The 27,133-nt window shown below is 46.9% G+C and overlaps 1 protein-coding gene across 1 annotated transcript in view; it reads right to left on the minus strand.

The window, feature by feature from the left end:
- The window catches only part of LOC311313448 (transmembrane protein 163a), a gene marked incomplete at its 3' end in the record, with an annotated part of 40,345 nt that extends 19,831 nt beyond the window's left edge, over nt 1–20,514 (minus strand). Inside the window, exons 1-2 of the mRNA XM_084443577.1 lie at nt 20,382–20,514; nt 14,928–15,047 (exon numbers count right to left, since the gene is read on the minus strand). Coding sequence (XP_084299703.1) covers nt 14,928–15,047; nt 20,382–20,430 — 169 coding nt within the window. The 5' untranslated portion in view covers nt 20,431–20,514. The remainder of the gene's footprint in view (nt 1–14,927; nt 15,048–20,381) is intronic.
- Between the last annotated feature and the right edge of the window lie 6,619 nt (nt 20,515–27,133).

Consider the following 27,133-nt stretch of genomic DNA (forward strand, 5'->3'; position numbering starts at 1 on the left):
TCTCTTCCCTCTCAGATGATCGCTCAACTCCTCAGCCTTTTATTTCTCACAAGAAGAAAATCTATGAATGGCAGTGGTTGTGTGGTACATTAAAGAGACTTAGGTTGTCCATACTCTCAATACTCTCAGCCTCAACACTCAGCTCAGATCAATACTCAATACTCTCAATACTCTCAGCTTCAACACTCGGATCGGATCAATACTCAATCCTACTCCAGATCAGACTGGATTCATACCACCATTCACATTAAGTTCTCCAAACCTCTACCCAACGTGCCTTCTCATAAACCTTAGCCCTTAACCTATAAGCCTGACTAACCCCTAGTCTTAAACCTGCTCTAACCCTCACCAGAGAACCAGGTCATCTCCTAGATCTCAGATAGCTCACTATTCTCAGATAGATGAGGGGATCAGAATCAGTCAGATGAGGAAGACAAATCTTCTCTTCATTTCAACTTGGTCCCAAACCCCCAAACCCTCTCTCTGAATGCCTGCTGTCTGGATATCCAGGGCGGTCTTACTAATTTTCGCTCCCAAGGAAACAAATATGAATCTATTGAATCGCTCTCCACTGAACAATTTTCTTATCATTTTCGTATAACCCTAACCCCTAACCCCAACCCCTAACCCGTCTGAGGACCAGGCCCGGCAGGGCAGTCGTTTTTCGGGAGGCAGTCGTTTCCCCGGGTGGTTCCCCGGTGGGACAGTCAGCATTCCAAGTTTCATCCAGTCCAGAGCGAAATTAGTTTCGTCCAGTCCAGAACGAAAATGTTCACTCTGTGTAGAGCGATTCAATAGATTAAATACATTTTGTTTTTGCTGGAACGAGAAGTTATACGGTTGGAATATCCCTGTGGTGAAGCGCTCCATAGTTGTTCTGAAGGAGGGAGACATTCAGCAAACATGCGTACTGTTCATTAAGCATGAGGCCAGTGTGACTGTAGTCTACTGGAGGCCAGTGTGACTGTAGTCTACCCCAGAGGCCAGTGTGACTGTAGTCTACCCCAGAGGCCAGTGTGACTGTAGTCTACCCCAGAGGCCAGTCTGGCTGTAGTCTACCCTAGAGGCCAGTCTGACTGTAGTCTACCCTAGAGGTCAGTCTGGCTGTAGTCTACCCCAGAGGTCAGTCTGGCTGTAGTCTACCCCAGAGGTCAGTCTGGCTGTAGTCTACCCTAGAGGCCAGTCTGACTGTAGTCTACCCTAGAGGTCAGTCTGGCTGTAGTCTACCCCAGAGGTCAGTCTGGCTGTAGTCTACCCTAGAGGTCAGTCTGGCTGTAGTCTACCCTAGAGGTCAGTCTGGCTGTAGTCTACCCCAGAGGTCAGTCTGGCTGTAGTCTACCCCAGAGGTCAGTCTGGCTGTAGTCTACCCCAGAGGTCAGTCTGGCTGTAGTCTACCCCAGAGGTCAGTCTGGCTGTAGTCTACCCCAGAGGTCAGTGTGACTGTAGTCTACCCCAGAGGCCAGTCTGGCTGTAGTCTACCCTAGAGGTCAGTCTGGCTGTAGTCTACCCCAGAGGTCAGTCTGGCTGTAGTCTACCCCAGAGGTCAGTCTGGCTGTAGTCTACCCCAGAGGTCAGTCTGGCTGTAGTCTACCCCAGAGGTCAGTCTGGCTGTAGTCTACCCCAGATGCCAGTCTGGCTGTAGTCTACCCCAGAGGTCAGTCTGGCTGTAGTCTACCCCAGGGGGCAGGTGAAGCCCAGTGTGATACGGTAGGTTGCCTACATGGAGCCACGCCCTGTGGTGATGTGCTGTTCTCTCCAGGGGTCAGAGGAGGTGATTCTGTGAGAGACCTAGTGGGATGAGACCTGCTGAGAGAGACAAGAACTCTGCTCTGCTCAGAAACATCCTGTCCTCCATAGAGCTACAGGACTGCACACAGGAGCACGGATAAGAGCAAGGTGCGTGTGTGTATGTGTATGTGTGTGTGTGTGTGTGTGTGTGTGTGTGTGTGTGTGTGTGTATGTGTATGTGCATGTGTGTGTGTGTGTGTGTGTGTGTGTGTGTATGTGTGTGTGTGTGTGTGTGTGTGTGTATGTGTGTGTGTGTGTGTGTGTGTGCGTGTGTGTGTGTGTGTGTGTGCGGGGCTGAGAGGTTTGAATGGTATCATGGGTGACCGGGTCTGAGTGAGGCCAGAGACTGAGCCTGTTCGACTAAAGCAGGTGTGACATTCTGCACCTCCTCAGCGGCTATATGAGACATGCTGCATAACAACTCTCTCTCTCACACACACACACACACACACACACACACACACACACACACACACACACACACACACACACACACACACACCCCTTCCCCCTCTCCTCACTCACACCACACATTCTCAGACTGCATGTTCAGCAGGGGGGCGGTGTTAATAGCTGGGAGGCTGGGAGAGGAGAGAGGCTGCGAGGAGAGAGGCTGAGAGGAGAGGCTGGGAGGAGAGAGGAGAAAGGCTGAGAGGAGAGAAGCTGAGAGAGGAGAGGCTGGGAGGAGAGAGGCTGAGAGGAGAGAGGCTGAGAGAGGAGAGAGGCTGAGAGGAGAGAGGCTGGGAGGAGAGAGGCTGAGAGGAGAGAGGCTGAGAGAGGAGAGAGGCTGGGAGGAGAGAGGCTGGGAGGAGAGAGGCTGAGAGGAGAGAGGCTGAGAGGAGAGAGGCTGGGAGGATAGAGGCTGAGAGAGGAGAGAGGCTGAGAGGAGAGAGGCTGGGAGAGGAGAGAGGCTGGGAGGAGAGGCTGAGAGGATAGAGTCTGAGAGAGGAGAGAGGCTGGGAGAGGAGAGAGGCTGAGAGAGGAGAGAGGCTGGGAGAGGAGAGAGGCTGAGAGGAGAGAGGCTGAAAGGAGAGAGGAGAGAGGCTGGGAGGAGAGAGGCTGAGAGGAGAGAGGCTGAGAGGAGAAAGGCTGGGAGAGGAGAGAGGCTGAGAGGAGAGAGGCTGAGAGGAGAGAGGCTGAGAGGAGAGGCAGAGCTGTAAGAGCGCTCTGGAGGTTAAACACCCCAGATCTTCTCTTTGTTACAGGGAGGTTAAAGGTCTTTGACCCGCCTGGTTCCCAGGGTGGAAGGATAGGTGTCCTTTCCGTGCCTGAAGGGCCCCTGAGCGTGGGGTGAGTGTTGAGGGGAGCTGAGTGTTGAGGGGGAGCTGAGTGTTGAGGGGGAGCTCATCCTGGCTCCTGAGCGCGGGGGTGCAGGTGGAGGAGCTGAGCCTGGTACAGCTGCGCTCACCTAGATGTTCAGAGCAGCCGGCCGGGCGCACACACACGCACACACACACACACGCACACACACACACACACATACTGTACACACACACATGCACACACACATACACACACGCACACACATAATGTACACACACATGCACGCCCATATACTGTACACACACAGGCACACACGCACACATACATACTGTACACACACACAGGCACACACAAACACATACACACACTTATTTGCATGGCATATGATGAGGGAGCATTAGTGCAGTGGGTTTTGTTTATAGAAACAGATGTATTATGCGTCAGAGAACTGTGTCACTGAGGAGTTACTGATCAGTGGGGTGTGTTAGTACACAACCACTATAGTACAATACCACTAGTACAGCCTTGTGTTAGTACAATACCACTAGTACAGCCTTGTGTTAGTACAATACCACTAGTACAGCCTTGTGTTAGTACAATACCACTAGTACACCCTTATGTTAGTACAATACCACTAGTACAGCCTTGTGTTAGTACAATACCACTAGTACAGCCTTGTGTTAGTACAATACCACTAGTACACCCTTGTGTTAGTACAATACCACTAGTACAGCCTTGTGTTAGTACAATACCACTAGTACAGCCTTGTGTTAGTACAATACCACTAGTACAGCCTTGTGTTAGTACAATACCACTAGTACACCCTTGTGTTAGTACAATACCACTAGTACAGCCTTGTGTTAGTACAATACCACTAGTACAGCCTTGTGTTAGTACAATACCACTAGTACACCCTTGTGTTAATACACTACATTACATTACATTACAGTCATTTAGCAGACGCTTTCATCCAAAGCGACTAACAATAATTGCATTTAACATAGGAAAAGCCAATGTACTACTACTCGCCAGAACTCACAAGTGCATCTCCTTTCTAAACAAGTGACTAAGAGCATAATCTAGTGCTGAAGGCAAAGTGCAAGAATAGCAATCTAAAATACAATAGGTGCTTAAGAGGGAGGATCATGGTAGTACTTCTTGAAGAGGTGAGTTTTGAGCCTGCGGTGAAAGATGGGCAGCAATTCTGCTGTCCTGACGTCAGTGGGCAGTTTGTTCCACCACTGCGGGGCCAGGACAGAGAAGAGCCGTGACCATGGGGTCAGGATAGAGAAGAGCCGTGACCGTGTCCTCGGAGTGACGGGGCAACCAGTCACCCGAGGTAGCAGAGCGTAGGGGTCGGGAGGGGGTATAGGGTTGGGACCATGGCCTGGAGGTAGGATGGAGCTGCTCCTTTCATTGCCCTGTAGGCTAGTACCAGAGTTTGAAACTGGATGCGAGCTGCTACAGGGAGCCAGTGTAGAGAACAGAGAAGGGACGTTGTGTGGGAGAGTTGAACACCAAGCGAGCAGCAGCTTTCTGGACAAGATCCAGGGGACCACTACCACTGGCTAGTATAGAAGACAGCAGAGTGACTGCAACACAGAACAAATGTCAGTTCTAACATTAGAGGTCAAAGGTCAACCTGACAGGGTCACATGTCCAAAGCCCCGGGGCCTCATGCTCTACTAGCAGGGACATGACCAAGTACTTAATGGCATGGCCTCACTGCTGGAGGTCTGCGCAACACTCTTCACACGTGTTCTAGAGAGGAAACACACACACACACACAAACACACACACACACGTCCTGGCATGTGAGGATGACTGGGCTGCTTGCTGTCATCCTGAGTTGCCAGAGGAGAGGGGAAGTGTTGGACGCTATGCCTGGGGTGAGAGTGACATCACTTCCTGTTGGAGTCTGAATCACTGCTGCGAACCAATAATCTCCTGCCTCTCTGCCTGTATGTCTGTCTGTCTGTCTGTCTGTCTGTCTGTCTGTCTGTCTGTCTGTCTGTCTGTCTGTCTGTCCCAGTCTGTTTATCTGTGAATATGTATGGGTGGGTCCTATGCCAACCCCCCCATTGTTCTCTGCAAAGCTCATTGTATTGCCTCCGTGTATGAAATGCTCTATACAAATAAAGTTTGATTTGATTTGAATATAACTATAAATATTTCTCTCACATTTACACGTCATTCAAACATCTCCACCATCATCACATCATCCCAGACCGGGTTCATAACACACTGGAGAGCTCAAAGAGAAATCCAGCTCAGAATGTGTAGCTAGGAGGATTAACATGCCTTCCAATCATCTGAACAGCGCTGTGGACTTGAGGCTGTCACTATCAGCATTGTCTGCTGCCTCAGGGTCACCTAATCCCCCCCAGGAATGTGGATGACAGGACAATGTCTGTTGTGTCAATTCCCTGACTTACTCAAAACTGTAATTTGGATCCCCTCCAGTGAAACAGTTCCCATTCTATTCCATGTGAGTCCGGACAGTGGAGCTCAGCAGCGCCAGAGCCCGGAGGAGCGAGCCTCATTAGGAAGAGAGGTTCACAGTCCTGCGTGAATGTGAGCCACGTGCTGCACTGCTCCTGGGAAATACCAGGCCTGTGTTCCTGGAAACGCTGGAGTCAGACACCGTGCTGTTAAACACACTCTCACTCTGATGGGGAGGGGGCTGCTCTCTCTCTCTCTCACTCTCTCTGTCTTTCTCTCACACACAGACACACACACACACACATTCATACACACACACACACACACTTCAACCCTGAGACACTTTTCAGGCCATATCATCAGCCGCTAGGACAGAGAACCAGAGAGGAGGTGCTCCCAGCCACTAGGACAGAGAACCAGAGAGGAGGTGCTCCCAGCCACTAGGACAGAGAACCAGAGAGGAGGTGCTCCCAGCCACTAGGACAGAGAACCAGAGAGGAGGTGCTGCCAGCCCATTGGTGGAAAAAAACATGAAACCAACCAGAGTCCTTGCCTGGCACCGCCATCTTGATCACAGGAGCTCTCGTTCTGCTCTCCACAGATCAGTCTGGACTTCTCCCCATCCACACCGATTTCCAGAAATGACATGTTAACCGGGCCAATCACAACTGCAGTGGGGAGGCAGCCACTGATTGGTCCCCATAGTTGAAGCGTGAAAATGAAATACAGGCTACTGGCAAAACAGTCTCCCGTAGCAACAAGCGGTAACATTAATGTTAGTAGAATAAACACAACCATAAGTGCAATTATTGCAGAAATAGATTCCATAACAACAATTAAACAAGAACAAGAGTATTGAGTTTCTCAGAGGAAAAGACGTTTTCTCAGTTCTTCCGACAGGATTTGGCAAATGTTCTGTTTGACTGGCTGAAGGAGAAGTCTGTCAGGGCCAGGGCTCCCGCCCACTCAACTCACTGGGTGTGTTGAAGTCCAGGCTATATCGCAAAAGGGAAGTTTTGGGTACCAAGAAGTCTGGCTTCCAGGCTCCCGCGTGCATCTCTAACCACGGGCAACATGACCCACATCAGCTCAGGTCTAGGGTTAGGGTCAGGGACTTCCTCACAGTGTTAATATGGCCCGCCTGTCTGAGTCACGGTCAGCTGTGACACGCAGCCAGCAGCCCTGCGGTCAGAACGCATGTGAGCAGAACACAGACGTTGTAAATACATCTCTTTTTTCTGTCCAGTGGTTACTGTTGTCTTGGCTGTCTACAATGCCTCCTCTGTTCTCTGTGTACTGGACCATACAAGACCACTGTTTCAGTGGCTGTTCTAATCCATAACCTACAGTACTATAGCTGACAGGGAATAATATTTAAAGCCTGAAAAAATATAATTACCCGGAGAAAAACAAAGGTAAAATCGAATCAAATTTCAGCTGCAGTGACGGGGTGTCCATCATCCCCAGCTGCCTGGTGTTCATTTACCAACAGAGACAGGTTCAGAGAAACAAAAGCTGATGAATAAATAATCACGTTTTCCACTCTGGGACAGAGAGAGAGAGAGAGAGAGAGAGAGAGAGAGAGAGAGAGAGAGGGAGAGAGAAGCAGAAGCAGCATCAGTGTTAGCAGCTATGGTTAGCAACATGAGTGAGACCATCAGAAAGACCATCATAAATCTCCACAGAAACACGGAGAGGCAGCTTTTAGTTTCTATGCCCCCAACCTCTGGAACACCCTGCCGGAGTGCCTAAGAAGGGCCGAAACAACAGAGGTCTTCAAGCGAGATCTCAAGACGTACTTTTTCGACCTAGCCTACAATCACTAGCCAGGACCTTGAGACACAGAAAGGCAGCCTCAAACCTACCTGTGAATCCTCTGTATACATTGGTATTTATCCTGCTATGCACTGTATGTATATCAAGTAGTGTACAGAAGCTGGTTACCCTGAAACAGGCTTGTTCTGTTCTGACAGCTGTGTTGCTTCAATGGCTCAGTGTGCTACTAACTGTTTTCTGCCTCCCATAGTGCCTCTCTCTCTCCCTCCTACCTTCTAACCAGGTCCAGTAGATGCCCTACTGTCGCCCGCAGACCACCCTGAGTCCGATAGATACCCCCATGTCAGCTGTGGATGTCGTAGTATTTAGTACACACACACACACACACACACACACACACACACACACACACACACACACACACACACACACACACACATCAGTCCACATCTTGCTTAGGCCTGGACCTGATGCTCTTAGCCTTTCTTGCTCTGAAAATTGTATTTAATGTAATTTATTGCTCTATAAATGTTCTTAGCCATTAGACAAATATATTCCAGGAGCTTGCTCCAGGTTGCCTGTTTTAAATATCTGTGTGGTTTTTATGGCTCTATGTGCTACTAACCCTGTTCTGCCTTCCCTCTCCCTAGTGCCTCTCTCTCTCCCTCCTATCTTCTAACCAGGTCCAGTGGATGCCCCACTGTCACCAGCAGACCTCCCGGAGTCCGATAGATACCCCTGTGTATGTGTACCACCCTGAAATGTAATTTAATGTAATGTATTGCTTTATAAATGTTCTTAGCCGGTAGACAAACATACTCCTGGAGCTTGCTCGATCGCCTTGTTGAGAGGGGTCAGGGAAGAATTTTTACAGCTCACTTATCTGGCCCCCGGGTGATACTGCTTTTTTGCTTCCCTCTGGAATATGTAAAGGTGGGTCGTATGCCCACCTCCCTTGTTCTCTGTAAAGCGCATTGTGTTGCCTCTGGGTATGAAATGCGCTATACAAATAAAGCTTTGATTGATTGATTGATCCTCCCTGGTTAGACTGACTGAGATTCATCCATCTGATCATCCCTGGTTAGACTGACTGAGATTCATCCATTTGATCATCCCTGGTTAGACTGACTGAGATTCATCCATTTGATCATCCCTGGTTAGACTGACTGAGATTCATCCATCTGATCATCCCTGGTTAGACTGACTGAGATTCATCCATCTGATCCTCCCTGGTTAGACTGACTGAGATTCATCCATTTGATCATCCCTGGTTAGACTGACTGAGATTCATCCATTTGATCATCCCTGGTTAGACTGACTGAGATTCATCCATCTGATCCTCCCCACAGGAGGGGGGGTGATGTGAGGAGGAGCAGTAATGTGAGGAGGTGGAGTGTGAGGAGGAGGAGGAGGAGGAGGGGAGAGTGCGAAGTGTAGACTGAGCGTTGTCAGGGTTATAGCCCATACAGGCTACACAAATTCAGGCCGATTTTGGGCCGTTTTTGTTGCAGACAAAGTGTCCAGCGTCGAGCCCAATTTTGAACGTCAGGAACGACGAAAAGCCTTGTAGTGTGACATAATCGAACATCAGCAATTTGAAGCTTTGAGAAGATTTGAGAGCAGCGTTTAGAGACTGACTCAAACCGGGACGAATGTCTTCAGTCTCTAGCTGACAGCAGCGTTCAGAGACTGACTTGTGACTCTACCTGATCCCCTACTGCTCCAGTCATATTGTAATGTTTGAGGACAGAGACGTGTGAAGCCAACGTTAAGTGATGCTTGCAGATGCGTGTCAGATGGCAGAGTGGGTGGACTCTCCCCTGTGTTCAGCTAATGCCATCCCATAATGATAACTCAACTGGATGAGCAATAAGCAGATCACACAGCACTGGTTTATTTTTAACGTGTGCTTGTGTGAGCAGAGGAACTGGGTTAAAGCAAACCAATTAGACAGCTCTGAGAGAGAGAGAGAGAGAGAGAGAGAGAGAGAGAGAGAGGGAGAGAGAGAGAGAGAGAGAGAGAGAGAGAGAGGGAGAGAGAGAGGAGAGAGAGAGAGAGAGAGAGAGAGAGAGAGAGGGGAGAGAGAGAGAGAGGGAGAGACAGAGAGAGAGGGAGGGAGAGAGGGAGAGAGAGAGAGAGAGAGAGAGAGAGAGGGAGAGAGAGAGAGGAGAGAGAGAGAGAGAGAGAGAGAGAGAGAGAGAGAGAGAGAAAGAAGCCTGTGCCTGGTCTCTCTGATGGTCTGTAATATGATGGTCTCTCTGATGGTCTGTAATATGATGGTCTTTCTGATGGTCTCTATGACGGTCTCTCAGCCAGGACCATCGGACCCCCTGACCAGTCATTATACTGTACCGCACCATGAGCACCTCTCCATCGCTCGCTCTGTCTCTCTTTCTCTTCTCTTTCTGTCTCTCTGTCCCCCTCTTTCTGTCTCTCTATCTCTCTCCCCCTCTCTCTGTCCTCCCACCCCCCAGCTGCTCATATCCCGTCAGAGGGACAGACTGATGGAGGAGCAGCCTCTCTGTTGCTGAGCCAGTCCGAGTCCTGAGGAGCCCGTCTGGACACAGCTCTGCCCAGGCCCTTCTGTCACTCTCTGATCAGCCCACAGAATACCAACGCTGCGCATTAATGCAGGCCTCTGCAGAATGGAACATTCCCTTTAATACCGGTATGCCTTTAATGAGCTGATACCTATTCCAACACTGCAGTGTGTCAGAGGGGGAGCCTCAGTGCTTTGTAATGGAGACAGACACACACAGACGGCGATGGCTAATGAGACAGTGATCATTAACGCTGCATCACAGCACTCTCTCAGGAAGGGCCTCCTTTGGATTGCATGTTGGGCTCATTAACATGTAAATAAAAGACCTGAACAGATAATAACAAATGCTATGCTTATTAAAAAAAGAATAAATGAGGATTCTGTTATCACAGAATGTATATTGGTTGACTGGGGTATCTGGTCTATCTTTCCAATAGCAATGCGCTATTACTAAGCTAGAATACAACATACAGGACAGAAACATCCTCATGGTCCATGAGAGTTCAGATCAGGACTTCAATTCACTGCCTGTTCCTTCCCTGAACTGTCTGACTCTCCCCCAGACAGAGGGAGAGAGAGAGAGAGAGAGAGAGAGAGAGAGAGAGAGAGAGGGGTGGGGGTAGAGAGAGAGAGAGAGGGGGGGGGGGTAGAGAGAGAGGGAGAGAGAGAGAGGGTGGGGGTAGAGAGAGAGAGAGAGAGAGAGAGGGTGGGGGTAGAGAGAGAGAGAGAGGGGGGGGTGGGTAGAGAGAGAGAGAAAGAGAAAGAGGGTAGAGAGAGAGAGAGAGAGAGAGAGGGGGGTAGAGAGAGAGGAAGAGAGAGAGAAAGAGAGAGGGGGTAGAGAGAGAGAGGGAGAGAGAGAGAGAGAGAGAGGGGGGGTAGAGAGAGAGGGAGAGAGAGAGAGAGAGAGAGAGAGAGAGGGGGGCGGGTAGAGAGAGGGAAAGAGAAGGAAAGAGAGAGAGAAGAAGAACACATGATACACCAGGAAGCAGATCTCCCCTTGTTGTTACTCCCAGGCCCCTGCGGGCCTGTCTACCCTCCTCTCTGCTGTGTTCAACTGTTTTAAAGAAACCCCCGTTCTGCCCGGCAACAAACACTAGATCAAACACTGGATCGTGAAAGGACCGAGCACTGAGCCGCTCTCTGCTCCACTGTGAAGCTCAGGCTTTAGACTGACGGCTGCAGAAAGCACTTGTAGAGGCAGGCGTCTCTGAGAGGTCCTCCTGGGACAGGGCTTACAGGTTACCTGACCGCAGAGCTACCGTTCAGAGCTGCCATTCAGACGAGAAACAATCCACTGAAGTAAATGTGAAACACCCCAAAAATGATTGACCTGAAGTCCACGCCACCGAGCAGACAGAGCAGAGAGTCTTGGCTCTTTCTTTTGCTCTCCTTGTCTGCCTGTCTGCCAGTCTCCTTGTCTCCCTGTCTCCTTGTCTGCCTGTCTCCCCGTCTGCCTGTCTCCCCGTCTGCCTGTCTCCCTGTCTGCCTGTCTCCTTGTCTGCCTGTCTGCCAGTCTCCCTGTCTGCCTGTCTCCCTGTCTGCCTGTCTCCCTGTCTGCCTGTCTCCCTGTCTGCCAGTCTCCTTGTCTCCTTGTCTCCCCGTCTGCCTGTCTCCCCGTCTGCCTGTCTCCCTGTCTGCCAGTCTCCTTGTCTCCTTGTCTCCCCGTCTGCCTGTCTCCCCGTCTGCCTGTCTCCCTGTCTGCCAGTCTCCTTGTCTCCCTGTCTCCTTGTCTCCCTGTCTCCCTGTCTGCCAGTCTCCTTGTCTCCCTGTCTCCCTGTCTCTCCGTCTGCCTGTCTCCCTGTCTGCCCCTCTGTATGACAGCAGAGGAGGCTTCTTCTTCTCTTGTTTAAGGTCAAGGTCAAGCTTCCTTTATGGTGGAACCCGGCATCTTTCTCCAGGAACTCAAACCCTGCAGTCCCCATCACAGACACAGGACACCATTCCCTTTCTCCCTTTCTCCCTCGCTCCCTCTCTGCTATTTGACATACAAAGTTTCAGTTTAAATCTTGTAAATACATTTCCCTCTGCAGAGAATAGGTGAAAAAGCAGAAGTGTTTGTATTTAGTTTTGCTGCATCAGAGGCTTATAACTATGTTATTACATTCTGGCTGATGACTGAGTTAGACTGATGTATTTGACCTTCTGAACTTCATTATTTCTACCACAACCACAATTGGGATGTTGGTCTATCTTCAGTGTGGATTTTGGACGAGGTTCAACCTAATTTTGGAAACCATTTTTCACCACCAGACGGCCCACCACATTCCAATATAACCAGTCCAGAGTATCACTATTATCAGTATTGCAGTATCATTATTCAACAACAAACCCATTCCAGTAATCACTGCATTTGACCGGAGGCAAAATCCAATCAACAATCAAACCACATCTAAAACATCCTTCACCACATCTACAGTAAAACGTCCTTCACCACATCTAACATCCTTCACCACATCTAACATCCTTCACCACATCTAAAACATCCTTCACCACATCGAAAACATCCTTCACCACATCTAAAACATCCTTCACCACATCTAACATCCTTCACCACATCTAAAACATCCTTCACCACATTGAAAACATCCTTCACCACATCTAACATCATTTACCACATCTAAAACATCCTTCACCACATCTAAAACATCCTTCACCACATCTAACATCCTTCACCACATCTAAAACATCCTTCACCACATCTAACATCCTTCACCACATCTAAAACATCCTTCACCATATCTAAAACATCCTTCACCACATCTAACATCCTTCACCACATCTAACATCCTTCACCACATCTAAAACATCCTTCACCACATCTAAAACATCCTTCACCACATCTAAAACATCCTTTAAACATCCTTCACCACATCTAAAACATCCTTCACCACATCGAAAACATCCTTCACCACATCTAACATCCTTCACCACATCTAAAACATCCTTCACCACATCTAACATCCTTCACCACATCTAAAACATCCTTCACCACATCTAAAACATCCTTCACCACATCTAAAACATCCTTCACCACATCTAACATCCTTCACCACATCTAACATCCTTCACCACATCTCAACCATCCTTCACCACATCTAAAACATCCTTCACCACATCTAAAACATCCTTCACCACATCTAAAACATCCTTCACCACATCTAACATCCTTCACCACATCTAACATCCTTCACCACATCTAACATCCTTCACCACATCTAAAACATCCTTCACCACATCTAACATCCTTCACCACATCTAAAACATCCTTCACCACATCTAACATCCTTCACCACATCTAACATCCTTCACCACATCTAACATCCTTCACCACATCGAAAACATCCTTCACCACATCTAACATCCTTCACCACATCTAAAACATCCTTCACCACATCTAACATCCTTCACCACATCTAAAACATCCTTCACCACATCTAAAACATCCTTCACCACATCTAAAACATCCTTCACCACATCTAACATCCTTCACCACATCTAACATCCTTCACCACATCTCAACCATCCTTCACCACATCTAAAACATCCTTCACCACATCTAAAACATCCTTCACCACATCTAAAACATCCTTCACCACATCTAACATCCTTCACCACATCTAACATCCTTCACCACATCTAAAACATCCTTCACCACATCTAAAACATCCTTCACCACATCTAACATCCTTTACCACATCTAACATCCTTCACCACATCTAAAACATCCTTCACCACATCTAAAACATCCTTCACCACATCTAAAACATCCTTCACCACATCTAAAACATCCTTCACCACATCTAAAACATCCTTCACCACATCTAACATCCTTCACCACATCTAACATCCTTCACCACATCTAAAACATCCTTCCCCACATCTACAGTAAAACATCCTTCACCACATCTAAAACATCCTTCCCCACATCTACAGTAAAACATCCTTCACCACATCTAAAACATCCTTCACCACATCTAAAACATCCTTTAAACATCCTTCACCACATCTAAAACATCCTTTAAACATCCTTCACCACATCTAAAACATCCTTTAAACATCATTCACCACATCTAAAACATCCTTCACCTAAATCTAAAACATCATTCACCACATCTAAAACATCCTTTTAACATCCTTCACCACATCTAAAACATCCTTTAAACATCCTTCACCACATCTACAACATCCTTCACCACATCTAACATCCTTCACCACATCTACAACATCCTTTAAACATCCTTCACCACATCTAAAACATCCTTCACCACATCTAACATCCTTTACCACTTATAAAACATCCGTCACCACATCAGCTTGTTCTGCAATCACTGAAAGAGACAACAGAGTCCCAAGCTAAGCTGACTGAAGCAGAGAGAGCAGAGTCCCAAGCTAAGCTGACTGAAGCAGAGAGAGCAGAGTCCCAAGCTAAGCTGACTGAAGCAGAGAGAGCAGAGTCCCAAGCTAAGATAACTGAAGCAGAGAGAGCAGAGTCCCAAGCTAAGATAACTGAAGCAGAGAGAGCAGAGTCCCAAGCTAAGCTGACTGAAGCAGAGAGAGCAGAGTCCCAAGCTAAGCTGACTGAAGCAGAGAGAGCAGAGTCCCAAGCTAAGCTGACTGAAGCAGAGAGAGCAGAGTCCCAAGCTAAGTTAACTGAAGCAGAGAGAGCAGAGTCCCAAGCTAAGCTGACTGAAGCAGAGAGAACAGAGTCCCAAGCTAAGCTAACTGAAGCAGAGAGAGCAGAGTCCCAAGCTAAGCTGACTGAAGCAGAGAGAGCAGAGTCCCAAGCTAAGCTGACTGAAGCAGAGAGAGCAGAGTCCCAAGCTAAGCTGACTGAAGCAGAGAGAACAGAGTCCCAAGCTAAGCTAACTGAAGCAGAGAGAGCAGAGTCCCAAGCTAAGCTAACTGAAGCAGAGAGAGCAGAGTCCCAAGCTAAGCTGACTGAAGCAGAGAGCTTGTTAATCTGTTCGTTTGCAGTCCTTTGTTTTTGTTTGTCTCCCTGTGTACCTGGGCTGCGCCCCGGGCTGATGTAACAGTTGGTTCGGGGGCGCATTATAAATAAAAATAACATAACATAACATAACAAGCTAAGCTAACTGAAGCAGGACTGTGGACTCACTGAAGGCGGCGACGGCCAGGATGAGTGTGACCACGATGGAGATCCAGGACACCCACAGCGCCTTCTTCCTGTAGCTCTGGGCCTCGTGGGGCTTCAGGCGCATGCTGCTCTCCAGCAGACCTGGGATCAGCAGAGAGACATCACATCAGTTAAAGCTGCTGTCTCCAGCAGACCTGGGATCAGCAGAGAGTCATCACATCAGTTAACACTGTTGTCTCCAGCAGACCTGGGATCAGCAGAGACATCACATCAGTTAAAGCTGCTGTCTCCAGCAGACCTGGGATCAGTAGAGAGACATCACATCAGTTAAAGCTGCTGTCTCCAGCAGACCTGGGATCAGCAGAGACATCACATCAGTTAGCTGCTGTCTCCAACACTCACATCTACAAAGATTTCAGAGGATGAAGGTTACTGCAGATAATGCTGTTTAGGAATGTTTTTATTTATCTCTCCAGTAAAATATTTCATTCAATTTTCATTTTTACACTGTATTTTACTTGATTTCTTATCTTTATCTTTTGTGTTTTGTCTTCCATCTTATTTTCCTGCTTATTGTTTATTTTATGTGAAGCACTCCGTGCATTATTGTACATTCTCTGTTGTAAAACACTTATTTGTATAAAAGGTGCTATGTATATTATTATTATTATAATTATAATTATTATTTGTTTATGTTTGTGTTGCTGCCCTACTCTTCTCTGGTATTTACAAATTGCCCCTTCACCTGCAGGTATGTCTCTGCTGCCAGGGCCACAGGAAGAAGAACACGGTTAATTAGCGCTCCTCTCTCTCCAGGCTAGCCCCTCCCCTCTCCCCCACACCGCCACAAACACGCGTGGCAGCAAGGTGAGGGCTGAACGAAGCGGCGCCAGCTACATGCCAGCCATAATGAATAAGCCTGGATAAACAGCTCCTCTGGTCACACAGTCTGGCTGGGCTGGCTGGGCTGGGCTAGGCTGGGCTGGGCTGGGCTGGGCTGGGCTGGCTGGGCTGGGCTGGGCTGGGCTGGGCTGGGCTGGGCTGGGCTGGCTGGGCTGGGCTAGGCTGGGCTGGGCTGGGCTGGGCTGGCTGGGCTGGGCTGGGCTGGGCTGGGCTGGGCTGGGCTGGGCTGGGCTAGGCTAGGCTGGGCTGGGCTGGGCTAGGCTAGGCTAGGCTAGGCTAGGCTGGGCTGGGCTGGGCTGGGCTAGGCTAGGCTAGGCTAGGCTAGGCTAGGCTAGGCTAGGCTGGGCCGGGCTGGGCTGGGCTCTGTGAATGAGGGGGAATTACGTCTGTCGCTACGCGGACATGCTGACAGGGGGCGCTGTGAGCGATGCAGGGAGGAGAGAGAGGAGAGAGAGAGAGAAGGAGAGAGAGTGACAGAGAGTGGGAGAGAGAGGGAGAGAGAGAGGAGAGAGAGAGTGACAGAGAGAGGGAGAGTGGGAGAGAGAGGGAGAGAGAGAGGAGAGAGAGAAGGAGAGAGAGAGGGAGAGAGACAGGGAGAGAGAAAGACAGAGATAGAGAGAGAGAGAGAGAGAGGGAGAGAGATAGAAAGAGATAGAGAGAGAGACAGAGAGAGGGAGAGTGAGAGAGATGTAGAGAAAGAGGGAGAGAGAGAGAGATAGAGAGAGGGAGAGAGAGAGAGGGAGAGAGAGAGGGAGAGAGATAGAAAGAGATAGAGCGAGAGAGGGAGAGAGAGACAGAGAGAGTGACAGAGAGAGGGAGAGTGAGAGAGAGGGAGAGAGATGTAGAGAAAGAGGGAGATAGAGAGGGAGAGCGAGAGAGAGAGAGAGGGGTAGAGAGAAAGGTAGAGAGAGGATCCTCTTGCTTAAACGGAATGAAACCCCACTGATCTCAGTAGAAGCTCTCATTTAAAGATTCTGTTTAGAGAAAGGGCAGCTTGATCTGAGGCTTTGGGACGCAGTCCTGTTTTGTCATCATGGAGGTCGTAGTAGAGGCCAGGGGTCTGTCTGAGGCCGCCCCCCCAGCCTCCAACCGGGGAAACACTCCCCCGGCCTCACGGTCCGTCTCAGCAGAGGCTGGTCTGGGATCAGCGCTGGAGAAGAATGCCAGGGGAATAGCTAATCTCAGGTCAGGGATTAGACAGACAGAGCTTCTGATCTCTGTGTGAATGCTGACCTGAGAGCAGCTGGTCTGGCTGCTTGGCTGTTAGGATGTCACATGTCTGTGTGTCCTCAGGGGTGAAATACCAGCAGAGCTACCCAAGGGTGAGCGAGGCAGAGCCTGCTGATCTCAGATCTGCTACAGGAGCAGTGGGTGAGACAGAGCCTGCTGATCTCAGATCTGCTACAGGAGGAGTGGATGAGGCAGATACGGGATCCATCAGAACTGAACCCTGAACTGTGATCTGTCCAGTCCTGAGAGGGAGGATCTACTCAAGCCTGTAGCTGTGAACGCACAGCGGATACCCTGTAGGCAGCTAGGAGGGAGGGAGGGAGGGAGGGAGGCAGGTCATAGAGGCACTTTATTAATGGTACGTTCGTTTGTGGTCGGAGATGGCAAGTCGCAAGTGGCAAAATACCTACCTCCGACCTGTGTGCATTCGAGCTATATACCATTATATCACAGTTACCTAGTTATATCTAGTGCATTCGAGCAACTGGGGGCTGAGAAATATATCCGAATTTGCGACGAGGAAGTGCGAGTTCATGCAGCGTTTTATTTAATCATTCCTAGTAGCAAGTCGCAATTTGCCACCTCCCAGTAATAAATGAACGCACCATAATCCCTGGGGTGAAATTGCAAATACCTCAATATCAGTTCACACTTAACATATCATTGTTTAATGCTTGTTTGTGCTGCTTGTTTGTTCTCTGGAATGTCTCTGCTGTTTTTTCTGTGGCATCATGAAAATGTTTTGCCATTATTGTAAAGTAGGATGCTGTTTTTTTCTGATCCTGATTCTGGACGTAGTCCGTATCTGTAGGGGAGAGCCCCTCTCTAACGAGGGGGGGGAGGAGGGGGTGCAGCCTTGCTCAACTCACATGATCCATGTCTAGGATCAGCAGTGAGAGCATGTGCTTTTAACATACACACACACACACACACACACACACACACACACACACACACACACACACACACAAAGCTTGTCATCACTGTATATGAGAGAAACCTCAGTGCCTTATGAGTTTAAATAATGGTTTGAAATTAAATTAAATGAAAAATGTTGAATATTATCCTATAGATTGAATCAATCTGTGTATTTTTATGACTCTTTCCCTCCGAGCTGACTTGACATGAGTGGACCTGTTTGAAATGGACCCACCAGGACCCTCAGTCTGAATTCACCCTGGTATCATTCTCCCCAGGGTATCCAGTATGCCAGCAGTGAATTAAAAACACTCATCAACTATTGATGACCCTGCGTTGACCTCATGGGTGATCCTAGGTAACATGGGTGGTGCTGGGGGAGGGGGGTCAACTTTAACATCAAGCTGTGAGAAACAGTTAAAGAGTGGGAATTCAGAGAGGGAAATGGCTTTGCACACAGCACCATCTTATCAGATAGCCTGTCCACCCATATCTGACCAACCAACATCTCAGTGGACAGACCTGTCTGTCTGCACCCCTGATGCTGTGTGCTCAGTTGTGTTAAAATGACAGCACTTATTTAAACATCCATAGACTGTTTGATGTGCCTGTGATGAGATGGCGGGTGTTAACAGAGAGACAGTTTCAATACAAACTGTCATCTACACCTACGACCTAAAACATCTACACCTACGACCTAAAACATCTACACCTACGACCTAAAACATCTACACCTACGACCTAAAACATCTACACCTACGACCTGACGAACACAGTCTCCAGGAAGTATGCCTACGCAGACGACCTTGCGCTGGTGTACTCAGATGGAGACTGGCAGGCAGTGGAGGAGACCTTGAGCCAGGACATGCAGACACTAGCTGCATACCTCCGGAAAGGCTCCTGGAGGTGTGCCCGGATATATAGCCCGGGTGACCCCTCACCCAGGCTCGGGGGGGTAAAAGGATAGCCCCTCGGCCCCAAGCCTGGGGGGAGAGGACGACACCAACCGATACGACGAAGAAGAATACAAACTGTTCAAATCAAAAAGAAGTTTCCTCTTTGATGTTCCTCTGCCTCTCATGTCCCTCCAGCTGGAGCGTATCAGACTCCTCCTCCTCACAGCTCCACACACTCACAGCCTCGTTAGGAGGATGGCTGGCTAGGAGGAGAGGCTTAGGAGAGGCTGAGGAGAGGCTGAGGAGAGGCTGAGGAGGAGCTGAGGAGAGGCTGAGGAGAGGCTGAGGAAGAGCTGAGGAGAGGCTGAGGAGAGGCTGAGGAGAGGCTGAGGAGAGGCTGAGGAGGAGCTGAGGAGAGGCTGAGGAAGAGCTGAGGAGAGGCTGAGGAGAGGCTGAGGAAGAGCTGAGGAGAGGCTGAGGAGGAGCTGAGGAGGAGCTGAGGAGAGGCTGAGGAGAGGCTGAGGAAGAGCTGAGGAGGAGCTGAGGAGAGGCTGAGGAGGAGCTGAGGAGAGGCTGAGGAGAGGCTGAGGAAGAGCTGAGGAGAGGCTGAGGAGAGGCTAGCTATGAGGAGACCACTACCTTGGTCCCTGTCTCCATAAACACCTCATTAGGAGTTGTATGAGGCTCCTGTAGCTAGTGTCTGTCTGAGGAGACCAGTATAATGGTCCCTGCCTGCAGGAGCCTTCTAGTTAGGAGTTATCTGGTAACTCCCACACCTGTCAATCATCATAATAGGCCCATCAGCTCCAAGAAAATATCCTGACCACAACTGCACATGGAAGTAGTAGACTTTCAGTCACGAGTGTGGAAGGATATAGTAGTAGTACATCGAGGATTATGAGTAAGAGTGAGCGAGGATGTGGCGTTCGTGTCCATGGAATGTTTAGTGTTGGGTCTTGACATTCTCTGCGGAATTACGCTCCGGCTTGTGAGTGCGATCATGAGCTATCGCCCGGGGGACCGGCTGGGCTGCATGTGACCACGGAGCAAAGCTGCCGTTCCTCCTCTGAGACCCGTGGGGATCTCTGCCTGGCTTCAGCACCTGACCTGACACTCGCAGCTGCCCTCACTGGCTCCTCTCAGCTTCTTTGCAAATTCTGGCAGATTCAAAAGACTAGCATAGGCCTACGTATTTCTTTGTCTGACCAGGTCTCTCTTGAAAATGTGTCTCAGTGAGATTTCTTACATGTAGCCTATGATTAAAGGTAATTAGTAGTTTTTCAGGTAAAAAAACTAAAACTAAAACACACAAAATACCACAAAAGACAAACATTGTGCTAAAAAGCTCGTTATGTCAAATAAGCCTAGGTGTGTTAGTTATTTTCAACCAAACAATTTTGAAATGTAGCCTACATGTCTATGCTTTTTTTAATGAGACCTTCAGATGCCTAAACTGAAACTTAATAGTGGCGGGCTCTTTTAATTCAATTTAATAAACGAAATACTGTATAAGTAAACCCCAAATTACCTTGTCCCTCAACGCTGTCGGTGATTTTCATGTCTTGGTCCCGGTCCATACTGCCGAAAGGATCGGTTGTGCTCGCTCTCTTATCGTGAGCGCATTGGCCGTTTCTCACCGCCGTGGGATCTACGACCGTGGGGTCCGGGATGAGGTCGGTCATCGTGGTTCAGTTTGTAGGCTTACGTCCTCGGGGGAGGGGTACAAAAATATCACACCGGGGTGCCAAGAGCAGCCATCCAGGGCGCGGATGCCACCGGTGTTGACTCGAGGGGTGCGGGCGACAGGCAAGGAGCAGGTTGAGGATAACCGCTATCTCTCCCCAGCATCAGCAACACACCTCCGCCGATCAGAACCCGCTTCTCACTGAAGAGCCAGATGCAGCGAGCCGCTCTTAAGTCCGGCGTGATTAGTTTCACTTCACTGATTGTTTTTAACTGTGGTGTTCAAGCTGCGACGCTGTGTAGCACCCGATAATGTAATAATCAACCGATAATGTAATAACGCCTGATAATGTAATAAAAGTTTGACTTAAGTCCATTGAAAATGTAATAAAACCTGATAATGTAATAACTTAACCAATAATGTAATAAAATGTCCTGACTGATAATGTAATACCATTTTTCTGATAATGTAATACCTTATTACATTATTGGTCAAGTTATTACATTATCAGGTGGGTCTTTTTTTTTCAAAACTGGTAATGTAATACTTGACTGATAATGTAATAATTTAAAAAGTGAATGAATAATACTGTTAGGGTACTTTGTGGTATACTTTAGCGTACTTTGTGGTACTTGTGGTATACTTTGGTGTGTCTCATGATACATTGCAGTATACTTTGGGGTGCTTTGAGGTACTTTGTGGTATACTTTGGGGTACTCTGTGGTATACTTTTCAATACTTTGCAGTACTCTGCAGTATACTTTGGGGTACTTTGAGGTACTCTGCGGAATACTTTGAGGTACTTTGTGGTGTGCTTTGGAGTACTTTGCGGTACTTAGTGGTATACTTTGGGGTACTTTGTAGTACTTTGCAGTACTTTGCAGTACTTTGTGGTATACTTTGGGGTACTTTGAGGTACTTTGCGGTACTCCGCGGAATACTTTGAGGTACTTTGTGGTGTGCTTTGGAGTACTTTGCGATACTAAGTTGTATACTTTGGGGTAGGCCTACTTTGTAGTACTTTGCAGTACTTTGTGGTATACTTGGGGTACACAGCAATACTTTGCAGTACTCTGCAGTATACTTTGGGGTACTTTGAGGTACTTTGCGGTACTCTGCGGAATACTTTGAGGTACTTTGTGGTGTGCTTTGGAGTACTTTGCGGTACTTAGTGGTATACTTTGGGGTACTTTGTAGTACTTTGCAGTACTTTGCAGTAAACTTTGGGTACTTTGCAGTATACTTTGGGGTACTTTGTGGTATACATTGAGGTACTACTTTGCTGTATACTTTGGGGTACTTTGCTGTATACTTCGGGGTACTTTGGTATTTTGCAATATTTTGCAGTACTTTGCGCTTTACTTTGGAGTACTTTGCGGTACTTTGTGGTATACTTTGGAGTACTTTGAGGTACTTGGTGATTAGTAGGGCCCTTCAAAAAGGGGTTCAGTATTTTATCTTAACCTATATAGTAGGAGACAGGATTTAATTTAAGACATAGATTTAATAATATGAATTGAAAGCAAAGTGTATGAGGCAAATTATGTGAGGCTGCTGTTCATCAACTATAGTTAAGAGCTGCTATCCATTGACTATATTTCAGATTGCAATACCATACCAACTTCTTATTAGCATGAACTACCCTTTATCCTCACATGTCACCTACCTCTCCAGAGCACATGAGACAAATGGATGGAAGTGAGGTCTGAAGATGTGTTTATGGGGAAAACCAATGAGGTGCACACAATAACTGACATTCAGTGCCACATTGCCCGTTTGTTTATACAAACTTTTTATCATGTTATTCCAGTTTTTCGGATAGCCATAGATGTTTTAAAAATCATAATTGCACTAGCCTACACAGGCATTACATTAATGAGGACAGAATTAGTGAGGACAGAATTTAAGGTAGGCCTACTCTATAAATCCAGACAGTACCAGCACCTTCAGGCCAGATTTGTGGACAAGCCCATCCTGAAGCTAATCAAGGATGTCCAGACCAGACACCAGATTGATCTTGTAGATATGAATAGATTGAAAGTATGGTATGACAAAGCCACATAAAGATATATTCTAATGGTGCCAGACATCTTCAGTAGATATTTCTGGCTTAAGCAGCTGACAGGGAAAGGTAGCAATGAAATAGCCAAACAAACAACCACATTTATATTAAACATGGTCCTCATACAGTAATCCAAAATGACCAAGGTGCTGAGGGAACTCATGCAGTAGCTTAAAGTAAAGATCAATGACATTTCCCCTTATCATCCACAAAGTCAAAGAAAAGTAGAGAGTATGCATCGAATATTGCATAACAATATGTTGTATGATCTAGGGAACTTAGAGGGTGAAGGAGTAAACATAGCATATTCAAGTCAAAGTTTTATCGGTAACATGCAACATACCCTGACAATGAGCAGTGATGTTTCCACTAGCTGCTAAATATGTACACTAGGCAAAGTAAAAGGAGAAACGTACTATACACACCAAACATATAAATATGTAAACCAAGTCCAAAATATAAAATATTTATTAATGGAATGAAATAAAATGAGCTGAGATGACATATGAAATTGGACAGTTCACCTAAATAGAGAAGTATACATATGGATCTAGAGAGAGTTAATGTATGTATATTCACGTTTATTTACAGAATGTAGATTTTTATAATCTAGCAGGTATAAATATACAGTGCTGTTGTGCAGAGTATAGTACTGAGTTAAGGACAGAGATGAGCAGAGTGTACTCATTCCGGATGTGGATGGTCTGAAGGTAGAAGCTTCTTCTGAGCCTCTGTGAGTTGATCTTCTTCAGTAGGCAGTACCTGAGCAGAGAGAAGAGGCTTTTGTCCGGGTGGCTGGGATGTTTCAACATTCTCCTGACCTTGGTCCTGCAGCGCCGTGTGATGTCCTGGAGGTGTGGGAGATATGTTCTGCTGACCAAACACTCTCTACAGTGACTTGTCCTGCATGGTGTTGCTTCCATAGCATGTTGGTAGTGTTGATGTTCTCAGTCAGACACCCTCTCAATCATGCATATACAGGAATGTTTGTTGTCCATGTCTGGTGATCTGTACATCAATATACTGTACTTGTAAATACATTGTCTCCACAGGGGTCCTACTGCTGTTCAGGCAATTGGCCGCTCCTGCTTCCTGCTAGTCCACTAGAATCACTTTCATCTTCCTGCTTCCTGCTGTAGTCCACTAGCATCTCCATTATCTTACTGACGTTCAGGTGGAGGTTGTTGTCCTGACAACATTTAGTTTGGCATGCCACCTCCTCCAAGTAGGCCTTCTCATTATTGTTGGAGATCAGGCCTACCGCAGCTGTGTCATCAGTGAATTGATAATTGAGCTGGAATTGTAGGTAACTATGCAGTCGTGTTTGTACAGAGGATATGAAACAGCCCAGTGTTGAAGGTGAGAGGGTGACTTTCTCCAGTGTTTAGGGTGAGAGAAGATGATGCCCACTCTCACCCCCTGAGGTCTGCCCGTCAGGAAGTTGAGGATCCACCTGTGCAGGAAGGGTTTCATCTCCAATCTCCATCCTGCGTTTGGAGATGAGTATGGGGAGTTATGGTATTGCAATCTGAAATATAGTCGATGGACAGCAGCCTCACATAATTTGCCTCATACACTTTGCTTTCAATTCATAGAATTAAATCAGTTCCTGTCTCCTACTATATAGGCTAAGATAAAATACTGAACCCCTTTTTGAAGGGCCCTACTAATCACTAAGTATCTCAAAGTACTCCAAAGTATACCACAAAGTACTCCAAAGTATAGCGCAAAGTACTCCAAAGTATACAGCAAAGTACCCCAAAGTATACAGCAAAGTACCACAAAGTACCCCAAAGCATACTGAAAAGTACCTCTGTATACCACAAATTACCACACATTACTGCAAAGTATGGGTAAGTACCTCAATGTATACCACAAAGTACTTCAAAGTACTTCAAAGTATAACGCAAAGTACCCAAAGCTTACTGCAAAGTACTGCAGAGTACCGCAAAGTACTCCAAAGCAGACCACAAAGTACCTCAAAGTATTCCGCAAAGTACCGCAAAGTACTGCAAAGTACCCCAACGTTTACTGCAAACTACTGCAAAATATCAAAGTACCTCAAAGTACCCCAAAGTATACTGCAGAGTACTGCAAAATATTTGCTGTGTACCACAAAGTATACCACAAAGTACTGCAAAGTACTGCAAAGTATACCACAGAGTACCCCAAAGTATACCACAAGTACCACAAAGTACTCCAAAGCACACCACAAAGTACCTCAAAGTATTCCGCAGAGTACCACAAAGTACCTCAAAGTACCCCAAAGTATACTGCAGAGTACTGAAAAGTATTGCTGTGTACCCCAAAGTATACCACAAAGTACTGCAAAGTACTACAAAGTACCCCAAAGTACACCACTAAGTACCGCAAAGTACTCCAAAGCACACCACAAAGTACCTCAAAGTATTCCGCAGAGTACTGCAAAGTACCTCAAAGTACCCCAAAGTATACTGCAGAGTACTGCAAAGTATTGCTGTGTACCCCAAAGTATACCACAAAGTACTGCAAAGTACTACAAAGTACCCCAAAGTATACCACTAAGTACCGCAAAGTACTCCAAAGCACACCACAAAGTACCTCAAAGTATTCCGCAGAGTACCTCAAAGTACCCCAAAGTATACTGCAGAGTACTGCAAAGTATTGCTGTGTACCCCAAAGTATACCACAAAGTACTGCAAAGTATACCACAGAGTACCCCAAAGTATATCACAAAGAACCTCAAAGCACCCCAAAGTATACTGCAAAGTATCATGAGACACACCAAAGTATACCACAAGTACCACAGCGTACGCCAAAGTATACCACAAAGTACCCTAACAGTATTATTCATTCACTTTTTAAATTATTACATTATCAGTAAAGTATTACATTACCAGTTTTGAAAAAAAAAGACCCACCTGATAATGTAATAACTTGACCAATAATGTAATAAGGTATTACATTATCAGAAAAATGGTATTACATTATCAGTCAGGACATTTTATTACATTATTGGTTAAGTTATTACATTATCAGGTTTTATTACATTTTCGATTGACTTAAGTCAAACTTTTATTACATTATCAGGCGTTATTACATTATCGGTTGATTATTACATTATCGGGTGCTACACGCTGTCTAGTTGTCATCGATTGAAGGCGGTGGCGACTCCCCTCCCTCCCTCACTCCCTCCAGTGCGATCGATGTGCAGTTTAGATAGAAGGCGAGGTTGTATAAATCCACCGGATGTCATTTTATTTTGTCGATCATGGATGTCATATTATTTTATCTCAGTCGTCCTAATAGTTACACCTATGTATGAATCATTCCAGGTAATCAATGGCTCGCGTGTAGACCCTATAGTTTTAAATTACAAAACATAGTAAGCTACAAATAGACAATATCTTATATTTTGATAGCGTTCATCTTAATTTTCACGAATTAAATTGAATTTCATTTGAATGGTGCTGATTTAGATCTCACACTATAGGTGTACATGCAAGCAAGCCTAGCAGGCCAGCAGGTGGCGTAGGCCGCCCAGTTCCAGTCCCTCCCTCGATGACAGCCAGAGCCCAGCCAGGCGACTGAGTTAGCGGCCTGCTTTTGCTGTATGTGATCATATGTTATAAACACACTCGTCTACCAGAGGGCAGCCGGACAGACAGACACCAAGGCTCCTGGCACATTGTATCACAGATAGATTAGTTATAGCTGCTTCGCAGTACTGGGTCAGCGCCGGGCAGAGTAAGAGGAGGAAGGAGACAAATGACAAGGGTCTAGGTGTATATACACATATATATTATATACACACACTGGTGCAGGAATATGTTTTCCTGTTAACTGCTACAGTTAGGAGATGGAACAAGGTTTGAGGTTGTGACCTCAGCTCTTTTCTGTCCTGACCACACAGTGAATTTCCCACCGACATCAGGACTGCTCATATTTCGCCATAGACTCAAAACTCACCTCTTCAAGAAGTACCACCAGGATTGTCCCTCTTAAGCACCAATAGTTTTTTTTGTTATTTACTTTTGCACTTTACCTTAAGCACTAGATTATACTCTTGGTCACTTATTTAGAAAGGAGATGCACTTGTGAGTTCTGGTGAGTAGTAATATACTCCCACGTTAAATGTAATTATTGTAAGTCACTTTGGATAAAAGTGTCAGCTAAATGTCTAATGTAAGAAGCCTGGGAGAAGAGGGGAGAGACAGAAAGCGTGCTGCCTTGTGTGGATTTTGTTTGAGATCTTTCATTTATAACACTAAGTTTATTAAAGAGACAACTTCTGGCTATTTTCTGAAACTTTCTTTCCTTGTCTGTGTGCCACTGCCTTTTTTCCATTTGTGGTGTTACCTGTCCTCTGGGTTACCACAATACAAAGAAACTATGAGGAAGTGTGCATGAGGTAGAAGAGGAGGAAGACCAGGAGACAATGACAAACACATGAGGGTGTGCTCATGGTGGTTGTTGATGTTACACACTGACAAGCAGTCACGGACTGCATGTAAATGTCACAGGTGTATGTGGAGTGTAACATGGAGGTTTCATC

This window comes from Borostomias antarcticus (assembly GCF_949987555.1).
Source record: "Borostomias antarcticus genome assembly, chromosome: 9".
Taxonomy (NCBI): Eukaryota; Metazoa; Chordata; class Actinopteri; order Stomiiformes; family Stomiidae; genus Borostomias; species Borostomias antarcticus.